Genomic DNA, 23041 nt, shown 5'->3' with positions numbered 1-23041 from the left:
AGAACTATATGCAACCAAATAAAACTGAATGCACAAATTACCACACCAAGCAAGAAGAGGATCTTCTGCACAAATTCCAGTCGTGCCTTCTATAATTTTGTCAACAACAAGCTTAAAAACTCTAGACGCATGCCACCTCTAAAAGATCCTGATGGCAATGAATACAATGATGAAGAATCTAGAGCAAACCTCTTTAATAAATTCTTTGCATCAGTTTTTATCAACAGTGATGGCACTCATCCAACATTCCAAATTTGTACAATCAATGAGCATGACAACTTAACAATTGTTGATTTTACAGAAGAAAATGTTGGTATAGCTCTAAGTAAATTGAAGCCATCTCTATCCATTGGACCTGATGGTCTTTGTGCTTACTTTTTTTAAAAACTCTCTAGTAATCTAGCAGAACCCCTAAGTATAATCTTTAATATAGCCTTTAGAACCAGTTCCCTTCCCAGTCTCTGGTCGCTAGCCACAGTCATTCCAGTTTTCAAAAAAGGCGACCCCAGCTTAGTTGATAATTATAGACCTATCTCCTATGTTGCGCCGCCTGCAAGGGTATGGAATCCATCATCAACCAATCCATTACCTTACACTTAGAAATGCACAACCTTCTCTCAAATAAACAATTTGGCTTCAGGAAAAAATTATCATGCAATCTACAACTTCTCTACTGTAAAAACCTATGGACTACTAATCTTGATCTAGGTAAATCAATAGATGCAATATACATAGACTTCTGCAAAGCTTTTGACTCAGTAGTACATGATAAACTTCTCCTAAAATTAAAATCCTATGGCATTTCAGGACCCTTACACCACTGGATATCTGCTTTTTTGTCAAACAGACAACAAATAGTTAAAATTGGTAATGCTCTTTCAAATCCTGTTCCTGTCAAGAGTGGTGTTCCTCAAGGCAGCGTTCTTGGACCTACTCTCTTTATAATATATATAAATGATCTTTGTATTGATATTTCAAGTAACTGTGTTCTCTTTGCTGATGATGTCAAACTTTTCAACACCACTGACAATGCATCCACAATTCAAAAGGACCTTGATCATCTATCTGCCTGGTCTAAAATTTGGCAACTACAAATTTCAACCAGTAAATGCTCAGTCTTGCACATTGGAAGAAAGAACCCAATCACAAAGTACATGCTTGATGGACATTGCCTCGCAGATGACCCCACCCTGTCAAAGACCTTGGAGTTTTTACATCTAACGATTTAAGTTCCAAAGCCCACTGCAACTACATAGCTAAGAAGGCTCTAAGAGTTGTCAACTTAATTTTACGTAGCTTCTTTTCAAAAAACACCATGCTACTGACCAGAGCATATAAAACATTTGTTAGGCCAATTCTTGATTACTGCTCTCCTGTCTGGAACCCTTACCATATATCTGACATCAACACAGTTGAGCGTGTCCAAAGGTATTTTACGAGAAGAATTCTCCATTCCTCTGAAACTAATAAAATACCTTATTCCACCAGACTTGATATCTTGGGTCTAGAAAACTTGGAACTTCGTCGCCTTGACTGGATCTGGGTTTAGCATATAAAATCATCCGTTGTAATGTCCTTCCTGTCAATGACTTTTTAGTTTCAATAACAATATCACAAGAGCTACAAACAGATTCAAACTCAATGTCAACCGTTCCAGTTTAGATTGCAGAAAACACGATTTCTGTAACAGAATTGTATATACTTGGAATGCATTACCTGACTCTGTGGTTTCTTCTCATAACCCCAAAGGTTTCACTCAAAAACTGTCCACGGTTGACCTCACCACTTTCCTAAGAGGACTCTAAAGGGGCGTGCATAAGAGCACAAACGTGCCTACCGTTCCTGTCCTACTGTTTCTTTCCCTATGTATATACACGTTTTTTAGTACCTCATTTCTCCTCATATATACGTTCATATATTTATAACCTTTTATGTAACGCTTGTATATATTGTTATGACAAATAAATAAATAAATAAATAAATAAAATAAATAGATAGAGATCCTATGTAGGATGATGCACATTAGTGTCCTGGGGTTGAATGGTAGGACCACAGCACCACCTTCTGGACAGGGTTTGGCAGGAAGGAACTGAATTTCAGCAAACATTGCCCCTAAGGCCCAATCCTGCCACATAGTCTGATATCACTGTCAAAATAATAAATAGTTATAAATAAGTATTATTAAAAGTAACTACAGGACTTCCCTGGATAACTAGAAGGACACACTTTCCCAGTCATTTTCTAACAAAGATCATGCAAGCAAAGCTACCCAAGAAGTCTTAATTTAATATCCCAGTTATAAATCTTTTTTAATAGCTATCATTTATTTGCAGTCTTTTAAGATCTATATGCTAAAATAATTCCAAGGCCAAACAAAGATTCACTCTACCTGCCCCAACCATAGAGTCTAAATAATAATCACATTGCAAACTCAAGCTGTTTCTGTCCTGTACTCATAATGATTTTATTTTAAGATGGCTTAAGAAAAAAATCTATCCTTGACAGCAGCTTAAAAGGTATGGGTAGTCTTCAGCTTACAACCACAATTGAGCCTAGAATTTCTGTTGCTAAAGGAGACATTTTTAAGTGAATTTTGCCCCATTTTATGATCTTTCCAGGCACAGTTGTTAAGTGAATCACTGCAGTTAGGTTAGTAACATGGTGAGAAGTGACTCTGGCTTCCCCATTGACTTTTCATGTCTGAAAATGGCAAAGATGATCACTTGGGACACCGCAACCATATGAGTCAGTTGCCAAGCATCTGAATTTTGATCACGTGACCATGGAGATGTTGGAATGGTTGTAAGTGTGAAAAGCAAGTCATAAGCCACATTTTTCAATGCTGTTGTAACTTTGAACAGTCACTAAATGAACTCTGGTAAGCTAAGAACTACCTGTATTCAGTCTAGACAGCAGGGACTATATCTAACATTGGACAAAATACCAGCTGCTGTGCCCTCCAATCCAGGGGTGAAATGTAACATTTGTTACTACAGGTTCCGTGGGCATGGCTTGGTGGTGGGAATATGATTGGGTGGGTATGGCCAACTTTTTTTTTTTAACTTTTAAAAGCATTTTTTCTACAACCTCTTCAGCCAAAGAGATTGTAAAAAATGCTTTTGAAAGCCTTGATAATCAGGCAACTCAGCTGGGAAAAGCTTTTAAAGGGTTCTGACGATCCCAGCTGAGTTGCCTGATCGTCAGAACCTTTTAAAAGCATTTTTTTAACAACCTCTTCGCCCAAAGATCTTGTAGAAAACATGCTTTTAAAAGAGTTCTGACGATCCCAGCTGAGTTGTCTGATCACCAGAACCTTTTAAAAGGATTTTTTAACAACCTCTTCAGCTGAAGAGCTTGTAGAAAAAAAAGTCTTTAAAGGTTCTGACGATCCCAGCTGAGCTGCACAATCATCAGAGGGTTTTTTTCTACTTTTAAAAGCTTTTTTTTTTGGCCAAAGAAAACATGATTTTAAAAGTAAAAAAGTAAAAAAAAAACACCTCTGAATCACGCGGTTCAGCGGGGGGGTGGGGGTGGGGGGGTGGGGGTTTTTTTTGCTACCAGTTCTCTGAACCACCCGCCGGCATCGCTACCGGATCGGGCAATCCAGTCCAAACTGGGAGCATTTCACCCCTGCTCCAATCTTTCCATCCAGGAATATAATTATCAATCAGGCTCCTTCTTGTGGACATATGTGCTCACAAAGTTAAATTAAATGTATAGATCTAAAATTAAATGATCAAAATGTACACACATGCATATATAACAATCAGATTCACAATAATATTTTTCACCTGTTTAATGTGCCACCCTAATCATCAAGAGAGGAAAAATTAGTGAAACTGAAGGAATCAAGGTAGCAAAATGCCTCATAGAAATAATATCAAGAGCCTGGATGAAGAACATCACTGCACATACCTGGGCATCCTTCAGGTTGACAACATCAAGCACACTGAAGTCAAGAAGAAGGTTGGAAGTGAGCACACCAAGAGAATGAAGAAAATCTTAAAGTCCAAACTCAGTGGAAACAATACCTTCAAGGTAATTAACAGTCATTAGATTCACAGCTGGAACTGTGGATTGGATTCAAGCAGAGCTAAAAGCCAGGATAGGAAGACCAAAAAAATGACATTGACAAACTATCTACCAAGGAGAATAGGTGGGCATGGAATACTGGAAGTACACCAGACTTGTATTTTATACTGCTATTCTATGTTTATATTTTCCAGGTTACTGATTTTACTTTTTTATTGTTGTATTTGTGTAGCCTGAGGAAGCCTTCTAGCACATGATCTCTTAGACAAAATTGTTTGCATATGTACTTTTATTAATTATTTTGGAATTGTCAATTGTTTTAAATATTTGAATACCAATTCTGTTATGCTATATTAGTGCTACTTACCTATATAATAAGTAGTACATCATGAAAGATTACTGAATACCAGAGAGCCGAACTGGCAACAAAAAAAAAAAGACATGGCCAGGCAAAATATTACATAAAAATGACCAGTACAAAAATTAGCAGACAAAGCAGATAATAACAAGACCAGGCAGTGACTAAGAGCAGTAAAGTTGAAAAAAGAGACAAAGGGGGTAATGTTGGCTGCATAAGACCAAGTCTTAAGAAAAAATGCATACATACAAAGCCAAAATTGAGAAGACAGCATTGGACAGTAAATGTCATCTCTGTCAAGAAGTTGAAGAAACAGTGGACCACCTAGTTAGCAGCTGCAAGATGATCGTACAGACTGACTACATACAATGGTATAGCCAAGTAACAACATTGGACTATCTGCAAGAAATACATTTGCCTGCAAACAAGAACCACAAAGTGGATAAAGTGTTAGAAAATGAAGAAGCTAAAGTACTCTGGGACTTTAGAATTTAAACAAACAAGCATCGGCCACAAAACACCCCAGACTTAACAATTATTGATAAAAAGACCAAAGCAGGCTCTGGAGATAGCAGAGAAAGAACTGGGGGGGGGGGGGGAATCACCAAAATACAAAGATCTGCAAACAGAAGTTGAATGATTGTGGTAAAGTAAAACAAACATAATGGCAATAGTGATAGATGCCTTGAGTGCAACTCAAAAACATCTGGCGCACCATTTGAACACTATTGGCATTGACAAAATCACCATCAGTCAATTCCAACTGACAGCTTTACTTGGAACAACTTACATTACATAACAATATCTTTAATGCCATCAAAAACAACATCTGCCAATCCCAGGTTCTTGAGAAGGACTCAATTGGTAGACAAAAATGCCAAATACAGTTTAAACATACGGCTGAATGTGTGACCAACCATACAAATAATACAAAAATTCTTTCTTCCTGGTCAGCTGGAGTCTAATCTCTTCTAGAGCTACTTTTGCTTCTAATCCTATAAGATTGAAATGCCATAACCGTTGCCCTGTGAACAGATGGTTGCTGGTTTAAAAACTGGTAAAACAATTTCTCTCTCTACATGTGTTTTAACTTTTATTTGCATTTTGCCTCAGCTTAAAAAAATCCAGCAGTGCGCCATTTCCTTATTTTTCTACTCATTGAAGTAAAATGTTTTCATGCTCAGCAGGGTGGAATCCAGATTGGATAAAACTTTTTTATTCAGGTGACTAGTGATTGGACAAATGATGAAGTAATACACCATTGGAAGTATTTAAAAAATAAAAACCCTAAGGACAAATAGGTAGCTCGAAGAAAGAAACACAATGACAATAATTTAGAAAATCATTATTCCGTTGAGTTTGGAAGTAGCAAGTTCAATTTTACCAACCAATGTTGTAACCATTATACTATTTTAGTACTGCTGGTAAACATCTCTGTATAAGACATTATAAACCACAGTAATCATTGAATCAATTGAAGGAGTGTTCCTGCAAAATAGCCAATGAACTGCTGAGATTAGTTTGTAACAAAAGAAATTTCAACAGCCAGTATAGACAGCAGCATTCAAAAACGCCAGCAGGAAAAACACACCTGGAGATCTCATTTACAGGGGAGGGGATGAACTCTATCATCCATTCCTGCTCTCTAAAAAGGATGTTACTCATTCTGATGACAAGGCAACTGGGCAGTGGGGAAGAGCTTAAGGTAAATAAGATCTTTCCACAAATAATATGTAAATTGCTTAGAAGGAGCACCATTATTTCATCTCCCCTCCACTTTCCAGTACTTTAGTGATTGTTGCAGAGTGGAGATGCAATAGTAGTTTGTCCATTCATTGCAAATGAAACCGAGACAAAGAAGTAAGCTATTCATCACTGGCTCCATTGCCATCTCTGGCTCCACTGCCCCAATGAGAGTTAATCCATGCATGATCTGTTTTTGTTCCATTTTTCTCATTTGCATTTCAAATGTCGTTCTGGTGTTACCTGGTTCTCAATAAAACAAAATGGAGATATTAATTCTGAAACAGAAAGCAGATCTCCAGAGCAAAACTGTTAATCAGCCAGCTGTGCCTTTAATTCCACAGATTAAATCCATTTGGTATCTGGTGGAAACCATTTATCTGTTCTTTTACTATTCTCTGAAGCTGGCCATACAAAGTACAACTTTGTCACACAGAGCATCCATGTAATCAGATCACCACTCCATAAAGTGTGAAATAGTGGCTGTGCAAATACACTACTACATATTGGGGGGGGGGGGCAACCCAGACAGGTAATGGCTGTCATGGCAGAAATGGAATTCTTGAAACACTTCTGACTGTATCAGTCAGCATAGATGTAGACATTTTCCAGGTGAAGAGACCTAGAATAATCCAACTCCTTGCCTGGAAATGAGATTGCTAGGCAGCGGGATCTCTATAATGTTCTAATTACTTAAGTGGGACAACATGAACTCAAAAGATCAGGTGGTCAGCAGAATCTCTTTTGTAAGATAATATTTATGTCGGTTATCAAGAGATAAAATAAGGAAGAATACAGAGAACTTCATTAAACTTGGGATCATCCATCTTTGAGCAAAAAGTTAATTTAGAACTTTTTATAAAGTATTCAATATAATGGATAGTGATCAGCTTAATTGGAAAGTGATGTCAAAATGATCAGTTCATTTGCAAACATGACTAGTGAAAGTAGTCATGCCATAATGAACAGGAAGATACTCCATTTTAGATCTGCACAATTGTGTGAGAGATGGGTACAGAACTGCCAGGAATACATGAGAAAGGAGACCAAGCAATCAATAGCCAAATTGCCTATTCTTATAGATTGTGCTATAAAAGACCACTATCTGAAAATAATGTTCCAGAGAACAGAATAAAACATCATGTTCCAATGTTTCCCTTCCAAAATATGAGAAAAATGTAACAATGCCCAGATTTTAACTAAATGAAAATTGGTGCTTAGAGTTGAATAATTTGTTTTATGCAATAACATAAAAAGAGAGGGAAAGGCTACTTAATTAATTTTTTTATTCAGCTTTCTCTTGAACAACATATCCTAGCTCTTAACATTTTCCAGTTGGGTTTTATTTTAATAAATTCACCAAGGAGTAAATGGATGGTTGGCATGTAGAAACCAGTCATGACACAGCTAGGCCCTCAGCACATAGGCCTTTCCCCCCATCCCACTCTCCTGGAATGCTAGGCCTTTCCACTGCCCCATCATTCTCCCAGAAGGTTTGGCCCTTCTCCCCAATAAATGCTTACTTAGTTTTTCTTTCTATGAAGCTGCTGACAAGTGCACCCAGCCAACACAAGATGCAGATATTGTAAACAGCTAGCTAACACAATATTTCCCAAAGATGGAAAGAGGCTCAGAATATCATAGGAGCTGTAAGAGCTCATCTCACAATGTTTCTTTCTTTTCTTTTTTTTTCCACAATGTTTCTGAGGCTCATTCTATCCTTTGGAAACATCATGGGGGCTGGCACTCATCTTGTGATGTTCTGAGACTCTTTCTACTTTCGAAACATTGTGAGGGCTAGCAACTTGTCTTATGGTGTTTCTGAAGGAAGAAAGAGCCTCAGAACATCAAAAGACCAGTGCCATTAATTATGAAAGCTGCCAGGGGTCATTGAATTTGAGGAACATATGATGATGGCTGACTGCTACAGCATGACGATGGCCCTGAACACCAGCTGGGCAGCAGTGAAATAGAAAAAAAATTCTAAATTTATTTTTCTTGGGAATAATAGGTCTTGGCATTCTGGCGTAAGGTCACCCAGTTGGCTTTGTGCCTAAGATGAGACTAGAATTCATAATCTGCCAGATTCTAGCTTTATCAACTAAAAACAACTGGAACTGGACTCAATTGGTACTGTCTACTATATTTCAATTTTCAGATATACACCCAAACCCTGAAATCTTATCTGATGAAATATATATATTTTAAATAAATGAGAATTCTGTAAAGCATTAACCATCAATCTTTGAATGGAAGTTTCCCACCCAGTATCAAAAGGGCAAACTGTCAAGCTGCTCTAATGGAGGGTTTCTCTGTTTCACATAAAAATGTCTTTTCGTCTATTAGCCTGGATTGGAATTTTTGAACCTTATTTTCAACCTTTTCAAACCTAACCTATCTGCACAAAAATGTCTTTGAAAACTTATAATGTATGTTTCATAGAAAACTCATAATGTAAAATCATATGGTTGTGAAATAACACTGCTGATCCAACCCATCATAGCTAAAGTTCAAACATAGCAGCAAATTCTAAACCAAGGTGTCCACTATTATCTGGGTGATAAGAAGCTCTGCAGCAGAGTAGTTAATTAAATTAAGATGTATTCACAACTCCCTAGCTTTTGCAGGTATCTCTCTGATATGTGTCAGGTTCTGTCCTCTGAGAGAGCTGCTATGCTTAGGAAATATAATTTCACCAAAACAGAAAGGAAAAAAAGAAAAGAATAGAATAGGAGGGAGAGAGAGAGAGAGAGAGAGAGAATAAAAAGGGAATAAAAATGCTTTGATGAAAAAAAACCACCCCAAATCATCCAGCACAAATAACACATTTCTTTTGTTATGTATGTATATGTATGTATGTGTGTGTGTACACACACACACACACACACACACACACACACTTGAAGAGTTATTCATTTATTTATGGATAATAAAGAAATCATCTAAACATTAGAAAACATGAGACAATCCTGTGACCTGTTCAAAGGGTCAGCCTTTGAAAGAAAGATAGTGCTGCTTGATGTGACCAGCATAAACATAAAATTTAAGGTGACTATATTTTTTTACCCTTATCTGGGACAATCCCATGATCTTCTAAGAAGAGTATATTTCCTTAGCAGAAATATAATAAATCAAGATGTAGGAGATGACCAGGCTGAGCCCCGGGAGGGGTCAAAAGTCATGAATCCCTGCACACCCTCAGGAGATCTAAGTCCAGGCCACCTTGAATATCTACGTAATTCATGCTCATTTCCCTTGACCGTTAGTATCTCAGATTTTTGTAGAGAGCTTACACTTGCAATAAATCTTTATAATCATTTGAACTGCGGGCATATCCTGATTTTGCTGGCACTTGAAATTATTTATTTACCTAAATAGATAAACAGAATGATCATGGGGGGAGGGACAAAAGGAAGCAGGAATGACTTCCAACTTCTTAACAACATAACATAACAACAACAGAGTTGGAAGGGACCTTGGAGGCCGTCTAGTCCAACCCCCTGCCCAGGCAGGAAATCCTACACCATCTCAGACAGATGGTTATCCAACATTTTCTTAAAAATTTCCAGTGTTGGAGCATTCACAACTTCTGCAGGCAAGTCGTTCCACTTATTAATTGTTCTAACTGTCAGGAAATTTCTCCTTAGTTCTAAGTTGCTTCTTTCCTTGATCAGTTTTCACCCATTGCTTCTTGTTCTACCCTCAGGTGTCGAGAACAGCCCGATTCCCTCTTCTTTGTGGCAACCCCTGAGATATTGGAACACTGCTATCATGTCTCCCCTAGTCCTTCTTTTTATTAAACTAGACATACAGAGTTCCCGCAACCGTTCTTCATATGTTCTATCCTCCAGTTCCCTAATCATCTTTGTTGCTCTTCTCTGCACTCTTTCTACAGTCTCAGCATCTTTTTTACATCGCGGCAACCAAAACTGAATGCAGTATTCCAAGTGTGGCCTTACCAAGTGTTCTTGGTGGTTTCCCCACTGACTTTGTGGGAAGGTAGCTTGTGACTATGGGGATGTTGCAACGGCCACAATTTTGTAAATAAAACTGGTCTAAATCTCAGGGAAATTTCAAAATTCATGACAATAGCATATGCCAAAAAAAACCCCCAACCCTTTCTAATTCTGAGATGGATTCTGAAAATATACATAGTGAGAGTGATTATAAAATTGGCATACTTTAGAGTTTGAATTTCTTTAAGAACAAATCCATCTTTCAAAGGGGAGCTAAAATATGAAATGTAACTCTAACATATACCCACATTGAAAAAGATGAATCACTTGGATGTGTAATTCAGTTTTTATTAGCTCAACAATACAGCCAAATAAGGAAACAAAATATCCCTTAAAACTGTGAGTTGGTCTTCATTTAAAAGAAATTATTTTGAAGCGACTGCATACTCTCCCACTATTTTGCATAAAATGAAAACAGAGGGAATGCTGCAAACATTGAATGTTGCTAAAGCTAGAAAACAAAATTATGAGGTTATGTTTTATTCCCTAACAATATTATATTGTATTTTTTTCAAATCACAGGAAAATTATTGTGCATAATGTGCATTTTGCAATGCCAAGTTTCTTCCTTACATAAAATCTGGGGACAGAATTCCATTTTAAATGTGTTTATAAAAACATGCAGAAAATTTTATCAAGACTTTTCAATCATGGTTCAGAAGAATTTAAGGAGTAGGGGAAAATTAGTTAATTTTATGTAGCCACTAAGATTTTGTTGCAGAATTTCTTTTGTTACATTTTTAAAAAAAATTGTTCAGCCTTTGAAATCTTTTGGTCTGCTTCATTAATATATCTGAATAACTATTAAATCTAGTCATGCAACATTTAGTCATATGGATTATATTTACTTGCAGAAACTATTCTCCTGAGCTAGAGTGACACTTTTTTGGCTTGATTCCATTACAAATATTGGACTCTAGCATGAAACAAGTATGAAACATAAGATAGACCAGTTCAAAGCTTTCCTTGAAAAAAATGAATATCGTTAATAATGATATGCTAGCAACAGTGTATGACCTAATGAAGCTTCTTCTTTGCAATCTACAAACATTAGTTTAATATATAGATTAATCAAAGAACAAGTTAGAGAGAGCTGACATACGCAGCAGCAGAAGTTAGAGGAAAAGTGGATATTATAAACATGGCTTCATATTATAATCCAATTTATAACAAATATTTAAATCTGAATATCTGTGTATTCCTCTTGGTTGTTTCGCTGCATAGAATGCTATTAAAAAATATTTTACTGCTCTGTACAGAGAACTCGGATGGTAAGAATTGCACCTTAACTCTGTTAGTGACTCAGCCAACTTTACCTCAGTCTTATCCCACCCGCATCGCCAGTGCCCTGTACGGAGAACTCGGTTGGTAAGAACTGAGGCAAGAAAGGTTGCAAGTAACAAATAACAATTTTTAATGCTAACAGAGTAAACAGCTAACAGGCTAAACTTCAGTGAAGGCAACAGCAACAAGTGTTGTCTGGCAGCCGCTTAAATACGGAACTGTCAGACGCCTGAACCAATGACAAGGCTTCGGGTTTCCCACTTTTCAGTAGCTCATGTCTTAGCCAATCAGGATTGCTGGGAAGCTGGCAAGTCTCTAGGTGGCAGTGTAGCTCCGAGGACTTAACATTTACAATAAGAATAAAATAACAAACATGATTATATTTTCCGTTTTGAATGTTTGGAACAGAAGAACCAGTTTGGTATAGAGATTAAAGTGCTGGCCTATAAATAGGGAGGCTGTGAGTTCTAGACCCAATTTAGGCATGAAAACTGGCCAGGTGACTTTGGGCCACTTGTTCTCTCTCTTAGTTCAATCCACCTCATGGGACTATTGTTGTGGGGAAAATAGGAGGAGACAAGGTTTGCTGCTTTGAGTTATTTATGAAACAGTAAGTGTGGAATAATAATCTATTCAATAAATAGATAATACTGGACAATATCTAAGTAAGAATTATAAAGTTTAAATATAACAGAGAAAGGGTTTAAGAATTTAAATCAAGTAATGAAATAAGGAACACATTAATTATGAACTAAGAAATATCTATACCAGTAACTAAAATTTTGTTTAATTTCTACTAGATGCTACTAGAATGAAATAATGCAGAAAGCCCTGATGTCAGACCTCCAGTAGGATAAGTTAATTATTCAAGGATGGCAATTGGGGCTTTTAAGTGATCCCGTCTGACTGGCCAATCCTACAGCCAGAAAGGGAATGAAAAGATTTCCTCTGTTGAACATTTCAATGCAATCTTTTAAGTAGTGTTTTATAGATTACACTCATTATTAAATTGCATAACTTTAATTGCAATACAGAGGCCAAAATGCAAAGGCCAGATTTCTGGCCACTACCAGTACCAGGTATTAAAATATAAATCTAAATGAAAAACTCTACCTCCTCCCAATAATTTAATCCATAAATTAAAATACATACTCCAGTTCATTTCTCTCTGGGGTGGCCCAAGCTGTACTGGGCCATACAGTTACCCTAATTAGGCCAATGGAAGTGCAATGTTGTTTTTTTAATTAGAAAATCACTTAGGAAATTGCCTCCAACATAAAGCGTACAAATATGCAGGGCTCAATCCATCAGTGTCAATTATTTCTCTCCTGTATCTTTTGCTATCCAAGCTCAGCTGCAGACAGGCCAAAGGCCACAAGTGCTGAAGCCAATCTAAGCTAGAAAATAGGTGAAGGAGACAGATAATACATTGAATTTAAGTCAGTCTGTATCTTCATCATGAAGCTGTAATACCTTTCTAGTAAGTAATGCAACATGGACTGGATCTGAACCAATTAATACATTGGAAAACAGAATTTCCTTATTTAGTTGTTTAACAGCTGCAAACCATTCTTGGACTGAAGATATTGCATTACTGTACAATTTTCTCCTTCCGTCCCAAACACAGATTGACAATCTCCTTGTGATGGACCTACTATGACATGGGCAGAGTGAAGTTTGGCAACAATAGAAATGGGGACATGATAGTAGCACAGAATGTTGTGTGCAGCAGACAACAGCAGCTGAGCCTCTCCCAACAGCCTGGCAACATAATGTTAATGGTATATTAAAAAAAATTAGCTACCAAATTTTCAAAGAAATCAATGAGAGCCAAATGACTATCTACTGCTCATAATATACTAGTATTAACTCCAATTTACATCAGAAACATAAATGTAAAAATCCCCACAAAATCTCAGAACTGAACATATCTCAAGTAATTGTGTTCTCTTTGCTGACAATGTCAAACTATTTAACACCACCGACAATACATCTACCATTCAAAAAGACCATGATCATCTAACCACTTGGTCTAAAACTTGGCAACTCCAAATCTCAACCAGCAAATGCTCAGTCTTACATATTGGAAAAAAGAATCTAAACACTAAATACAAACACGACGGACATTATCTTACAGATGACCCCCACCCAGTCAAAGACCTTGGAGTTTTCATATCATACCAGATTGTTGGGGGCAATAAGTTGACTTTGTATATAATATACAAATGGATGAAGACTATTGCTTAACATAGTGTAAGCCACCCTGAGTCTTTGGAGAAGGGCGGGATATAAATGCAAATTAAAAAAAAAAGATCTAAGTGCCAAAGCCCACTGCAACTACATAGCAAAAAAGGCTCTAAGAGTTGTAAACCTAATCTTGCGTAGCTTCTTTTCCAATAACACTACACTACTAACCAGAGCATATAAATCATTTGCTAGACCAATTCTTGAATACAGCTCGCCTGTCTGGAACCCATACCACATTTCTGACATCAATACAATACAGAAATATTTTACAAGAGCTCCTGTGTAACCAACAAAAATCTTATCCCACCAGACTTGAAATCCTAGGTTTAGAAAACTTGGAACTCCGTCGCTTTCGACATGACCTGTGTTTAACACACAGAATCATCTATTGTAATGTCCTTCCTGTTAAAGACTACTTCAGCTTCAACTGCAATAATACAAGAGCAACCAATAGATTTAAATTTAATGTCAACCGCTCCAATTTGGATTGCAGAAAATATGACTTCTGTAACAAAGTTATCTGTGCTTGGAACGCATTACCTGACTCTGTGGTCTCTTCTCATAATCCCAAAAGCTTTAACCAAAAAGTATCTACTGTTGACCTCACCCCATTCCTAAGAGGACTTTAAGGGGCCTGCATAAGAGCACAAACGTGCCTACCGTTCCTGTCCTATTGTTTCTTTTTTCTTATATGTATATTCTTATGCTTCCTTATATTTCCTCATATATATGTTTATATACTTTATAATCTTTTTGTGTGATGCTTATGTATATTGTTATGACAAAATGAAATAAATAAAATAAAATAAAATAAAATGAATCCATAGTTTTCTATCACGGCCCCATTTGCATGCACAGATATATATTCTGACCATTAGTCTCATCTTAGTTACTGCTGGGGTATTGCCTTCCTTTATCTGGTATAGTTCATGAACCAGTATTATGTTTTGCATGGATCAGTGTATGCTTTGTCTATCAGCAAACAGTGAACTATAATTCATTCCTACTTTTTGCTACTGTAATAATTTACTTTGGGTTTATTTCTATTTTTATCAACTAGTGTTAGTTTCTTAAGAAGCCATCACAATGTGCTTTGATGTACAAAAGCCATTTCCATGAAATGGTGAAGGTGTTGGCCCAGAAACCAGGAGACTGTGACTTCTAGGCCTCTCTTAGGCTTGAAAGCTGCTTGGGTAATTTTTGAGCCAGTTATCCTCTCTCAGCCTGACCCACCTCACAGGGTATGTATGTATGTATGTATGTATGTATGTATGTATGTATGTATGTATGTATGTATGTATGTATTTATTTATTTATTTATTTATTTATTTATATATTTTTTTTATTTTTATTTTTTTAAATTTAATTTAATTTAATTATTTTATTTTATTTTATTTTATTTTATTTTATTTGTCATAACAGCATACATAAGCATAAGCATGAAGAAACATATAAGTATATATATGGGTATAAGCATGTAATAACTATATAAATTGTATATAATGAAAGGAAACAGTAGGACAGAAATGGTAGGCATATTTGTGCTCTTATGCACGCCCCTTATAGACCTCTTAAGAAAGGGGTAAGGTTAATAGTAGACAGTTTTTGATTAAAGCTTTGGGGACTTTTCCAAGCATTAACAACTCTGTTACTGAAGTCATATTTTCGGCAATCAAGATTGGAGCGGTTAATATTAAGTTTAAATCTATTGTTTGCTCTTGTATTGTTGTAATTGAAGCTGAAGTAGTCTTCAACAGGAAGGACATTGCAATAGATGATTCTATGAGTTAAACACAGGTCCTGTCGGAGGCAGCGGAGTTCTAAGTTTTCTAAACCCAGGATTTCAAGTCTGGTGGCATAAGGTATTTTGTTGTATTCAGAGGAGTGGAGAACTCTTCTTGTAAAATATTTCTGGACACGTTCAATTGTATTGATGTCTGAAATGTGGTATGGGTTCCAGACAGGCGAGCTATATTCAAGAATTGGTCTAGCAAATGTTTTGTAAGCTCTGGTTAGTAGTGTAGTGTTTCTGGAGAAGAAGCTATGTAAGATTAGGTTTACAATTCTTAATGCCTTTTTTGCGATGTAGTTGCAGTGGGCTTTGGCACTTAGGTCATTGGATATGAAGACTCCAAGGTCTTTGACTGGGTGGGGGTCATCTGTAAAATAATGTCCGTCGAGTTTGTATTTAGTGTTTAGATTCTTTTTTCCAATGTGTAAGACAGAGCATTTGCTGGTTGAGATTTGGAATTGCCAGGTTTTAGACCATTCTGACACTAAGTCAAGGTCTTTTTGAAGGGAAACTGTATTGTTGGTAGTTTTAAACAGTTTGACATCGTCAGCAAAGAGAACACAATTATTTTTAATATGGTCGCAGAGATCATTAATGTATAATATGAAGAGTGTTGGTCCAAGAACACTGCCTTGGGGAATGCCGCTATTGACAGGAACAGGATTTGATAGGGCACTGCCTCTTTTGACCACTTGTTGTCTGTTTGACTGGAATGCTGTTATCCAATTGTGGATGGGTCCGGAGATGCCGTAGGATTTTAGTTTGAGGAGAAGTTTGTCGTGTACCACTGAGTCAAAAGCTTTACAGAAGTCTATGTAAATTGCATCTATTGTTTTGCCTTGATCAAGATTAATAGTCCATATATTTTTGCAGTGAAGAAGTTGTAAGTTACATGATAATTTTTTTCTGAAACCAAATTGTTTATTAGAGAGTAGGTTGTTTGTTTCTAGATAGAGGGTAATGTATTGGTTGATGATGGATTCCATAACTTTACAGGTAACGCAGCATAGAGAGATTGGTCTGTAATTTTCAACTAAACTGGGGTCTCCTTTTTTGAAGACAGGGATGACTGTGGCTAGTGACCAAAGTTTGGGAAGGGAACCTGTCGTGAAGGCTTTTTCAAAGATTATGCTTAGGGGTTCTGCTATATAAGTGGAAAGCTTTTTTAAGAAGTATTCACATAGTCCATCAGGTCCTATAGATAGGGAAGGTTTTAAATTGAAAATAGCTTTTTCAACATTTTCTTCAGTGAAATCTATATGTGTTAGGTCGTTGTTGGTGCGGCTGGGAAATTTTGGGTTTGAGCCATTGCTGTTGACAAAGACTGAGTCGAAGAATGTGTTAAAGAGGTTTGCTTTAACTGTTTCGTCATTATTTTCTTTGCTATTAGATTCTTTGTGGTGGGATGGATCTCGAGACATTAGGTTTGTTATTCACAAAATTATAAAAAGCACGATTGGAATTTGTGTGCAGAAGGTCTTCTTCTTGCTTGGTGTTTTTGTTGTGGGGAAAATAGGAGGAAGAAGTATTAGGTCTTTTTGCCACCCTGAGTTGCATATAAAAAGGGTGGAATAAAATAATAATAGAATATAACACGGAATATAAAATACTGATCATGATACTAAATGCTTTTGTCACTATAATAAGCTTTGAACGTTAGCATGAAACTAGATAAGTCTACATAGAAACATAAATTTGATTAAATTGAAATTTTTAGTAATTAAAGAGAAAAAAATAATATGAAACTAGTCTATTCATCTGAAGTTTTTTCAATGTCTTCAGTACAATTTCTGGAAGTAACTTTCATCTACCAATAAATTTGATGATGTTTTTGATTAAAGCTCTACTATTTTTTCCCCTTAGAATTCATTTAAACCTTTTGCCTGCTTATGAATACTGGCTGCTTTTCTTTTCTTTTTTTCTTAAAATGAGTTTTCCCTAATCAAACATAAGAAAAATAATTTTAAATAGCTATTTAAAGTTTAACTAAAGGATTTTGGGGAGCACTACTTAGAACTAGATTAAAAGGCCTTGATGGAAATCCATCCAGCTGTCTCTGTAAAATGGTACTTCAGTGAGCACATAACATTTTTTTTTCTTATGGAAAGAACAGCCTTTTTCAATATCCAACCTTCCAAAAATACCTCAGAACAGGTATTTCTAAGTGAAACAAATTGTTTGCTGATTGATTCTCTTTTTCCCAGGTGAATTTTTCCTCCCTCACTTCTGAAGTACAACTGAATCTAAGCAGTAGGGTTGTGCAGTGATCCAAGTTTGAAAGGTCAAATGTGATTTTGAGTGTGAATGAGCACATATATAGCACCTGCCAGGAACACTAAAGACCAAATGCTTTTCCTGGGGCTCCACTTCAGCAGAGAGTGGCCACACCCACCCAAGAAAATATGAAGCTGAAAAGATTGATATGAGCATTAACATCAGGTTTGTAAGAAACGTAAGGAAGAATATTTATTCCCATTCTTCTATTATCCCCTGTATAGTAAACACATGCACCAATTATTTTAGAATTAACGCATAAAGATGCTTTGTCCAAATACTATTTTTAAAAAGTATTTCCTACAGTTTGTTTCCTCTCGGGAAGATGGACTCAATTATCTTTGTTCTCTTCTTAACCTAACTGTATATGTTAATTATATCTTACTACTAAATTTAAAGCTGGACATCTTGTGAAACCAAAATTAATTAATCCAAATCAATAGAAATTAGCACATTCACATATGTAATTTTAAAACATAAAAAAGAAATACAACTTTGGAAAATAAATAGAAAAAAATAATTAAATGCATGGCTCCTTTAATGTGTGACAGTTTTGCAATGAAAAGCTGAATTTTCCAGTTTAAACTTCTGTCCAATGACTCATGGATATTGCCAGGGAAGCTTTATTTTTCCAGTTTCATTTCTATGTTTAAAGTAAAGTATATTGGTTCATTGGATAAGATTTTTGAAAAACTACTGATATAAACTGATATAATTTGAACAGCTTTAGAGTCCTGGTGGACTCTAAACTACATGCAAATTGCTCTAATATTAATAGAGCAAAACATTAGTTGAACAATATAAAATTCAATTGTGATGAATGTGTTCATCCATGAAGCTTCCGGTCTCCATTGTAGGGAATCTATATTTTCTTATATATCACAGTAAGTAATACCCACTACATCTTTCTTAAACCACAGAAAGAGACAGACGTTGCTTGAATTGAGAATCCTTGAAGATGTGTCCACTGTGTTATATATTCGCTAGAGTTATTAATAATTTGTTCTTGTTTAATGATCACTTCTTCTGTGACCATTCAAAGTTATGACAGAACATAATGAAAGATACTTATAACCAGTTCTTGAAATTCTAGGCATCCCAGTATCCCCACAGTCACGTGATTGTGATCTGGGCACTTGGCAAATGGCTTAGATTATGATGTTTGCAGTGTCCTATGGTCATGAGATTGTCATTTGCAACCTTCCTTGCCTGTTTCCCACAAGCAAAATCAATGGGGAAGTGGTAAGAAAGCGTGCAAGTTGCTCTGCTAAATCGCTCATAGCCTACCCTATCCAGCAGCAGACAGACAGACAGACAGACAGGCAGGCAGGCAGACACACACACACACACCTCTCTCTTACTGCACATTGTGGTACACCCAGGCATTTTCCCCCACCTGGCACTAACCACTTGCCTGCCAGCCTGCTGGCCTATTTATAAGCCACCTGGAATTTGCTTAATTACCTGCAATCATTCCATAACAATGGGAAGTGCTACAATTGCCATTGCTAATTAATAAAGTCTTGTGATTTACAACTGCACTGCTAGCAAATGAAAATTTTGATCCCAACTAGTGTTGTTAATCAAGAACTACTTGTATAGTACAAAGATAAGTTACCAATTTCTTCTAAGTTCTCTTCAACAGACATTGAAGACTGCAATAGGGAAAAATAATATATAGAAAACCTATACATATACTTAATCAAGATGTGAATGGATATCAGAGGTGACCACCTATTTCTAAGCAAGAAAACTACTTCTGTATAACACGAAGATGCATATTTTGTCCTGCATTACAGAAAATACATAAAATAGCATATGAAAGAATTTAGCTTCAGCTCAAATTCTATTTATAGACAATACTTACAAATTCTTCACGTCAGTAATTCCTCGAAAAGCCTTCCTAGGGATACCTTGAATCTGGTTTTCACTTAAGTCCCTAAAAATAACAAATAAACAAAACAAATATTATGAACTCATTGAAAATGACTGAATTTAAGAAAAAATATTGGCATAAAAGTGTGTTTATAACTGCAAATTTCTGTGACATGAAGAGGAGGAATAATGAAAATATTAACATATCTTTAAGATATGTTAATATATCTTTAAGATATATCATATCGTTAAGATAAGATATATTTAAGATAAGTTAAGCACTGAAATGGTAGCTGTGCAGAATTTTATATTTTCATAAAAAAAAAAAAAGTTGGAATATTAACACAGTAGTTACTACTGTGTACCAACTACTATTACTTTTATGCATTTTAAAATAAATTGCCCTGAAATGATTTAAATGTACTTTTTAAGTCTGTATTTTTAACAGTTCATTTATTTATTATCTGAAATGTGGCGATAAACACCTGAAGCTGAAAATAAGAGAGAAAATAAGTAACTAAAATATAGTAGAAAGGATAAAATAAGAAGAAATACTATTAGTATATAGATTGCATTGCAACCTCTATCTATTAGTTCAGAATCACTCAAGGTAGTTGCAGATAATGCCATACCTGCATACAGAAGATTTATTAAAGCAAGCAATTTCATAAAAATCCTCATACTCTATTCCATCTTTCTTGTAAATTAAAGAAATAACTAAGGATCAAATTTCTCCTCTTCTTTTGCTGGATTTATTTTGTGTTATATCTACAGGAGGAAATCTCCATGAAGCTACATATTTTTGTGGCTACTTTTTCAGAAGTCCTTCATTTGGTGAACTCCATTACAGAATACAAATATAATGGAAATTTATATTCTGGTTTGGCAGTTGTGAACTTGACAAAATATTCCCCACCCCCACCTCCATGCAATTAATATTGTTTAAAGCACAATCAATACATTCACAAATATTTTGTGCCCAATCCAATACCCATGAATAGAATAATAATAATGTCACTAAGTCCTAAAATGATTAAGGATTATTATTATTATAATTATTATTTATTTATTTATTTATTTATTTATTTATTTATTTATTTATTTATTTATTTATTTATTTATTTATTTATTTATTTATTATTCATATTTGTATACCGCCCTATCTCCCGAAGGACTCAGGGCGGTTCACAGGCAAATAAAAACAGTAATATACAAATTAAAATAACCATTAAAAAACTTATTCTAAAGCCAGATTCTTAAAAAATAATATAAATATTAAAACTAATTTAAACCCCTATAAATTTAAAATCTAGTCCAGTCCTGCACAGATGAATAAATGTGTCTTAAGCTCGCGACGGAAGGTTCGGAGGTCCGGAAGTTGATGGAGTCCTGGGGGGAGTTCGTTCCAGAGGGTGGGAGCCCCCACAGAGAAGGCCTGTCCCCTGGGCGTCGCCAGACGACATTGCCTAGCTGACGGCACCCTGAGGAGTCCCTCTCTGTGAGAGCGCACGGGTCGGTGAGAGGTATTCGGTAGCAGTAGGCGGTCCCGTAAGTAACCTGGCCCTATGCCATGGAGCGCTTTAAAGGTGGTTACCAAAACCTTGAAGCGCACCCGGAAGGCCACAGGTAGCCAGTGCAGTCTGCGCAGAATAGGTGTCATACGGGAGCCACGAGGGGCTACCTCTATAACCCGCGCAGCCGCATTCTGAACTAACTGCAGTCTCCGGATGCCCTTCAAGGGGAGCCCCATGTAGAGAGCATTGCAGTAATCAAGCCGAGACGTCACGAGGGTGTGAGTGACCGTGCATAGGGCATCCCGGTCTAGAAAGGGGCGCAGCTGGCGCCCCAGGCGAACCTGGTAGAAAGCTCTCCTGGAGACGGCCGTCAAATGATCTTCAAAACACAGCCGTTCATCCAGGAGGACGCCCAAGTTGCGCACCCTCTCCATCGGGGCCAATGACTCGCCCCCAACAGTCAGCCGTGGACTCAGCTGACTGTACCGGGATGCCGGCATCCACAGCCACTCTGTCTTGGAGGGATTGAGCCTGAGCCTGTTTCTCCCCATCCAGACCCGTACGGCCTCCAAACACCGGGACAGCACTTCAATAGCTTTGTTGGGGTGGCCCGGTGTGGAAAAGTACAGCTGGGTGTCATCAGCGTACAGCTGGTACCTCACACCGAAGCCACTGATGAGCTCACCCAGTGGCTTCATATAGATGTTGAACAGAAGGGGCGAGAGGATCGACCCCTGTGGCACCCCACAAGTGAGGCGCCTCGGAGTCGACCTCTGCCCCCCTGTCAACACCGTCTGCGACCGATCGGAGAGATAGGAGGAGAACCACCGATAAACGGTGCCTCCCACTCCCAATCCCTCCAACCGGCGCAGCAGGATACCATGGTCGATGGTATCGAAAGCCGCTGAGAGGTCTAATAGGACCAGGGCAGAGGAACAACCCCTATCCCTGGCCCTCCAGAGATCATCCACCAACGTGACCAAAGCCGTCTCAGTGCTGTAACCGGGCCGGAAACCGGACTGGAACGGGTCTAGATAGACAGTTTCATCCAGGTGTAAGGGAAACTGATATGCCACCATACTCTCTACAACCTTCGCCGCGGAGCGAAGGTTGGAGACCGGACGATAATTATCTAAAACAGCCGGGTCCAGGGAAGGCTTCTTGAGGAGGGGTCTCACCACCCCCTTTTTCAAGGCGGCCGGAAAGACTCCCTCCACCAAGGAAGCGCTTGTAATCGCCTGGAGCCAGCCTCGTGTCACCTCCTGAGTGGCCAGCACCAACCAGGAGGGGCACGGGTCCAGTAAACACGTGGTGGCATTCAACCTACCCAACAACCTGTCCATGTCCTCGGGAGCCACAGGGTCAAACTCATCCCATAAAATGTCACCAAGACCACCCTCAGCCGTCTCATCTGAGTCACCGCAATTTTGGTCCAGACCATCCCGAAGCTGAACGATTTTTTCGTATAGATAACCGTTAAACTCCTCAGCACGTCCCTGCAACGGGTCATCCCGCTCCCCCTGGTGAAGGAGGGAACGAGTCACCCGAAACAGGGCGGCTGGGCGGTTATCTGCCGATGCAATGAGGGAGGAGGCGTAGCTACGCCTCGCTTCCCTCAATGCCACTAGGTAAGCCCTATTATAGGACTTCACTAGTGTCCGATCAGCTTCCAAATGGCTAGACCTCCAGGAACTCTCTAGGCGTCTTCTCCGGCGCTTCATCCCTCTCAGCTCCTCGGAGAACCAAGGAGCCGGTTGGGACCTGTGCCGGGTCAGAGGCCGCAAAGGCACGACACGGTCTAAGGCCCCCGCCGTGGCCCGTTCCCAGGCCGCAACAAGTTCATTATATGTTCTTTCATTTAAAAAGATAATATGCTTCATATTATTTTCTCTATCCTTTATGGAAT

The 23041-nt window shown here is 37.6% G+C and overlaps 1 protein-coding gene across 1 annotated transcript in view; it reads right to left on the bottom strand.

Annotated features, from left to right (window-relative positions):
• The window catches only part of SLIT3 (slit guidance ligand 3), a 570113-nt gene that overhangs the window by 266361 nt on the left and 280711 nt on the right, over positions 1 to 23041 (bottom strand). Inside the window, exon 5 of the mRNA XM_058174175.1 lies at positions 19614 to 19685. Coding sequence (XP_058030158.1) covers positions 19614 to 19685 — 72 coding nt within the window. The remainder of the gene's footprint in view (positions 1 to 19613; positions 19686 to 23041) is intronic.

This window comes from Ahaetulla prasina, chromosome 2 (assembly GCF_028640845.1).
Source record: "Ahaetulla prasina isolate Xishuangbanna chromosome 2, ASM2864084v1, whole genome shotgun sequence".
NCBI lineage: Eukaryota > Metazoa > Chordata > Lepidosauria > Squamata > Colubridae > Ahaetulla > Ahaetulla prasina.
This window is presented reverse-complemented; position numbering and strand designations above follow the sequence as displayed.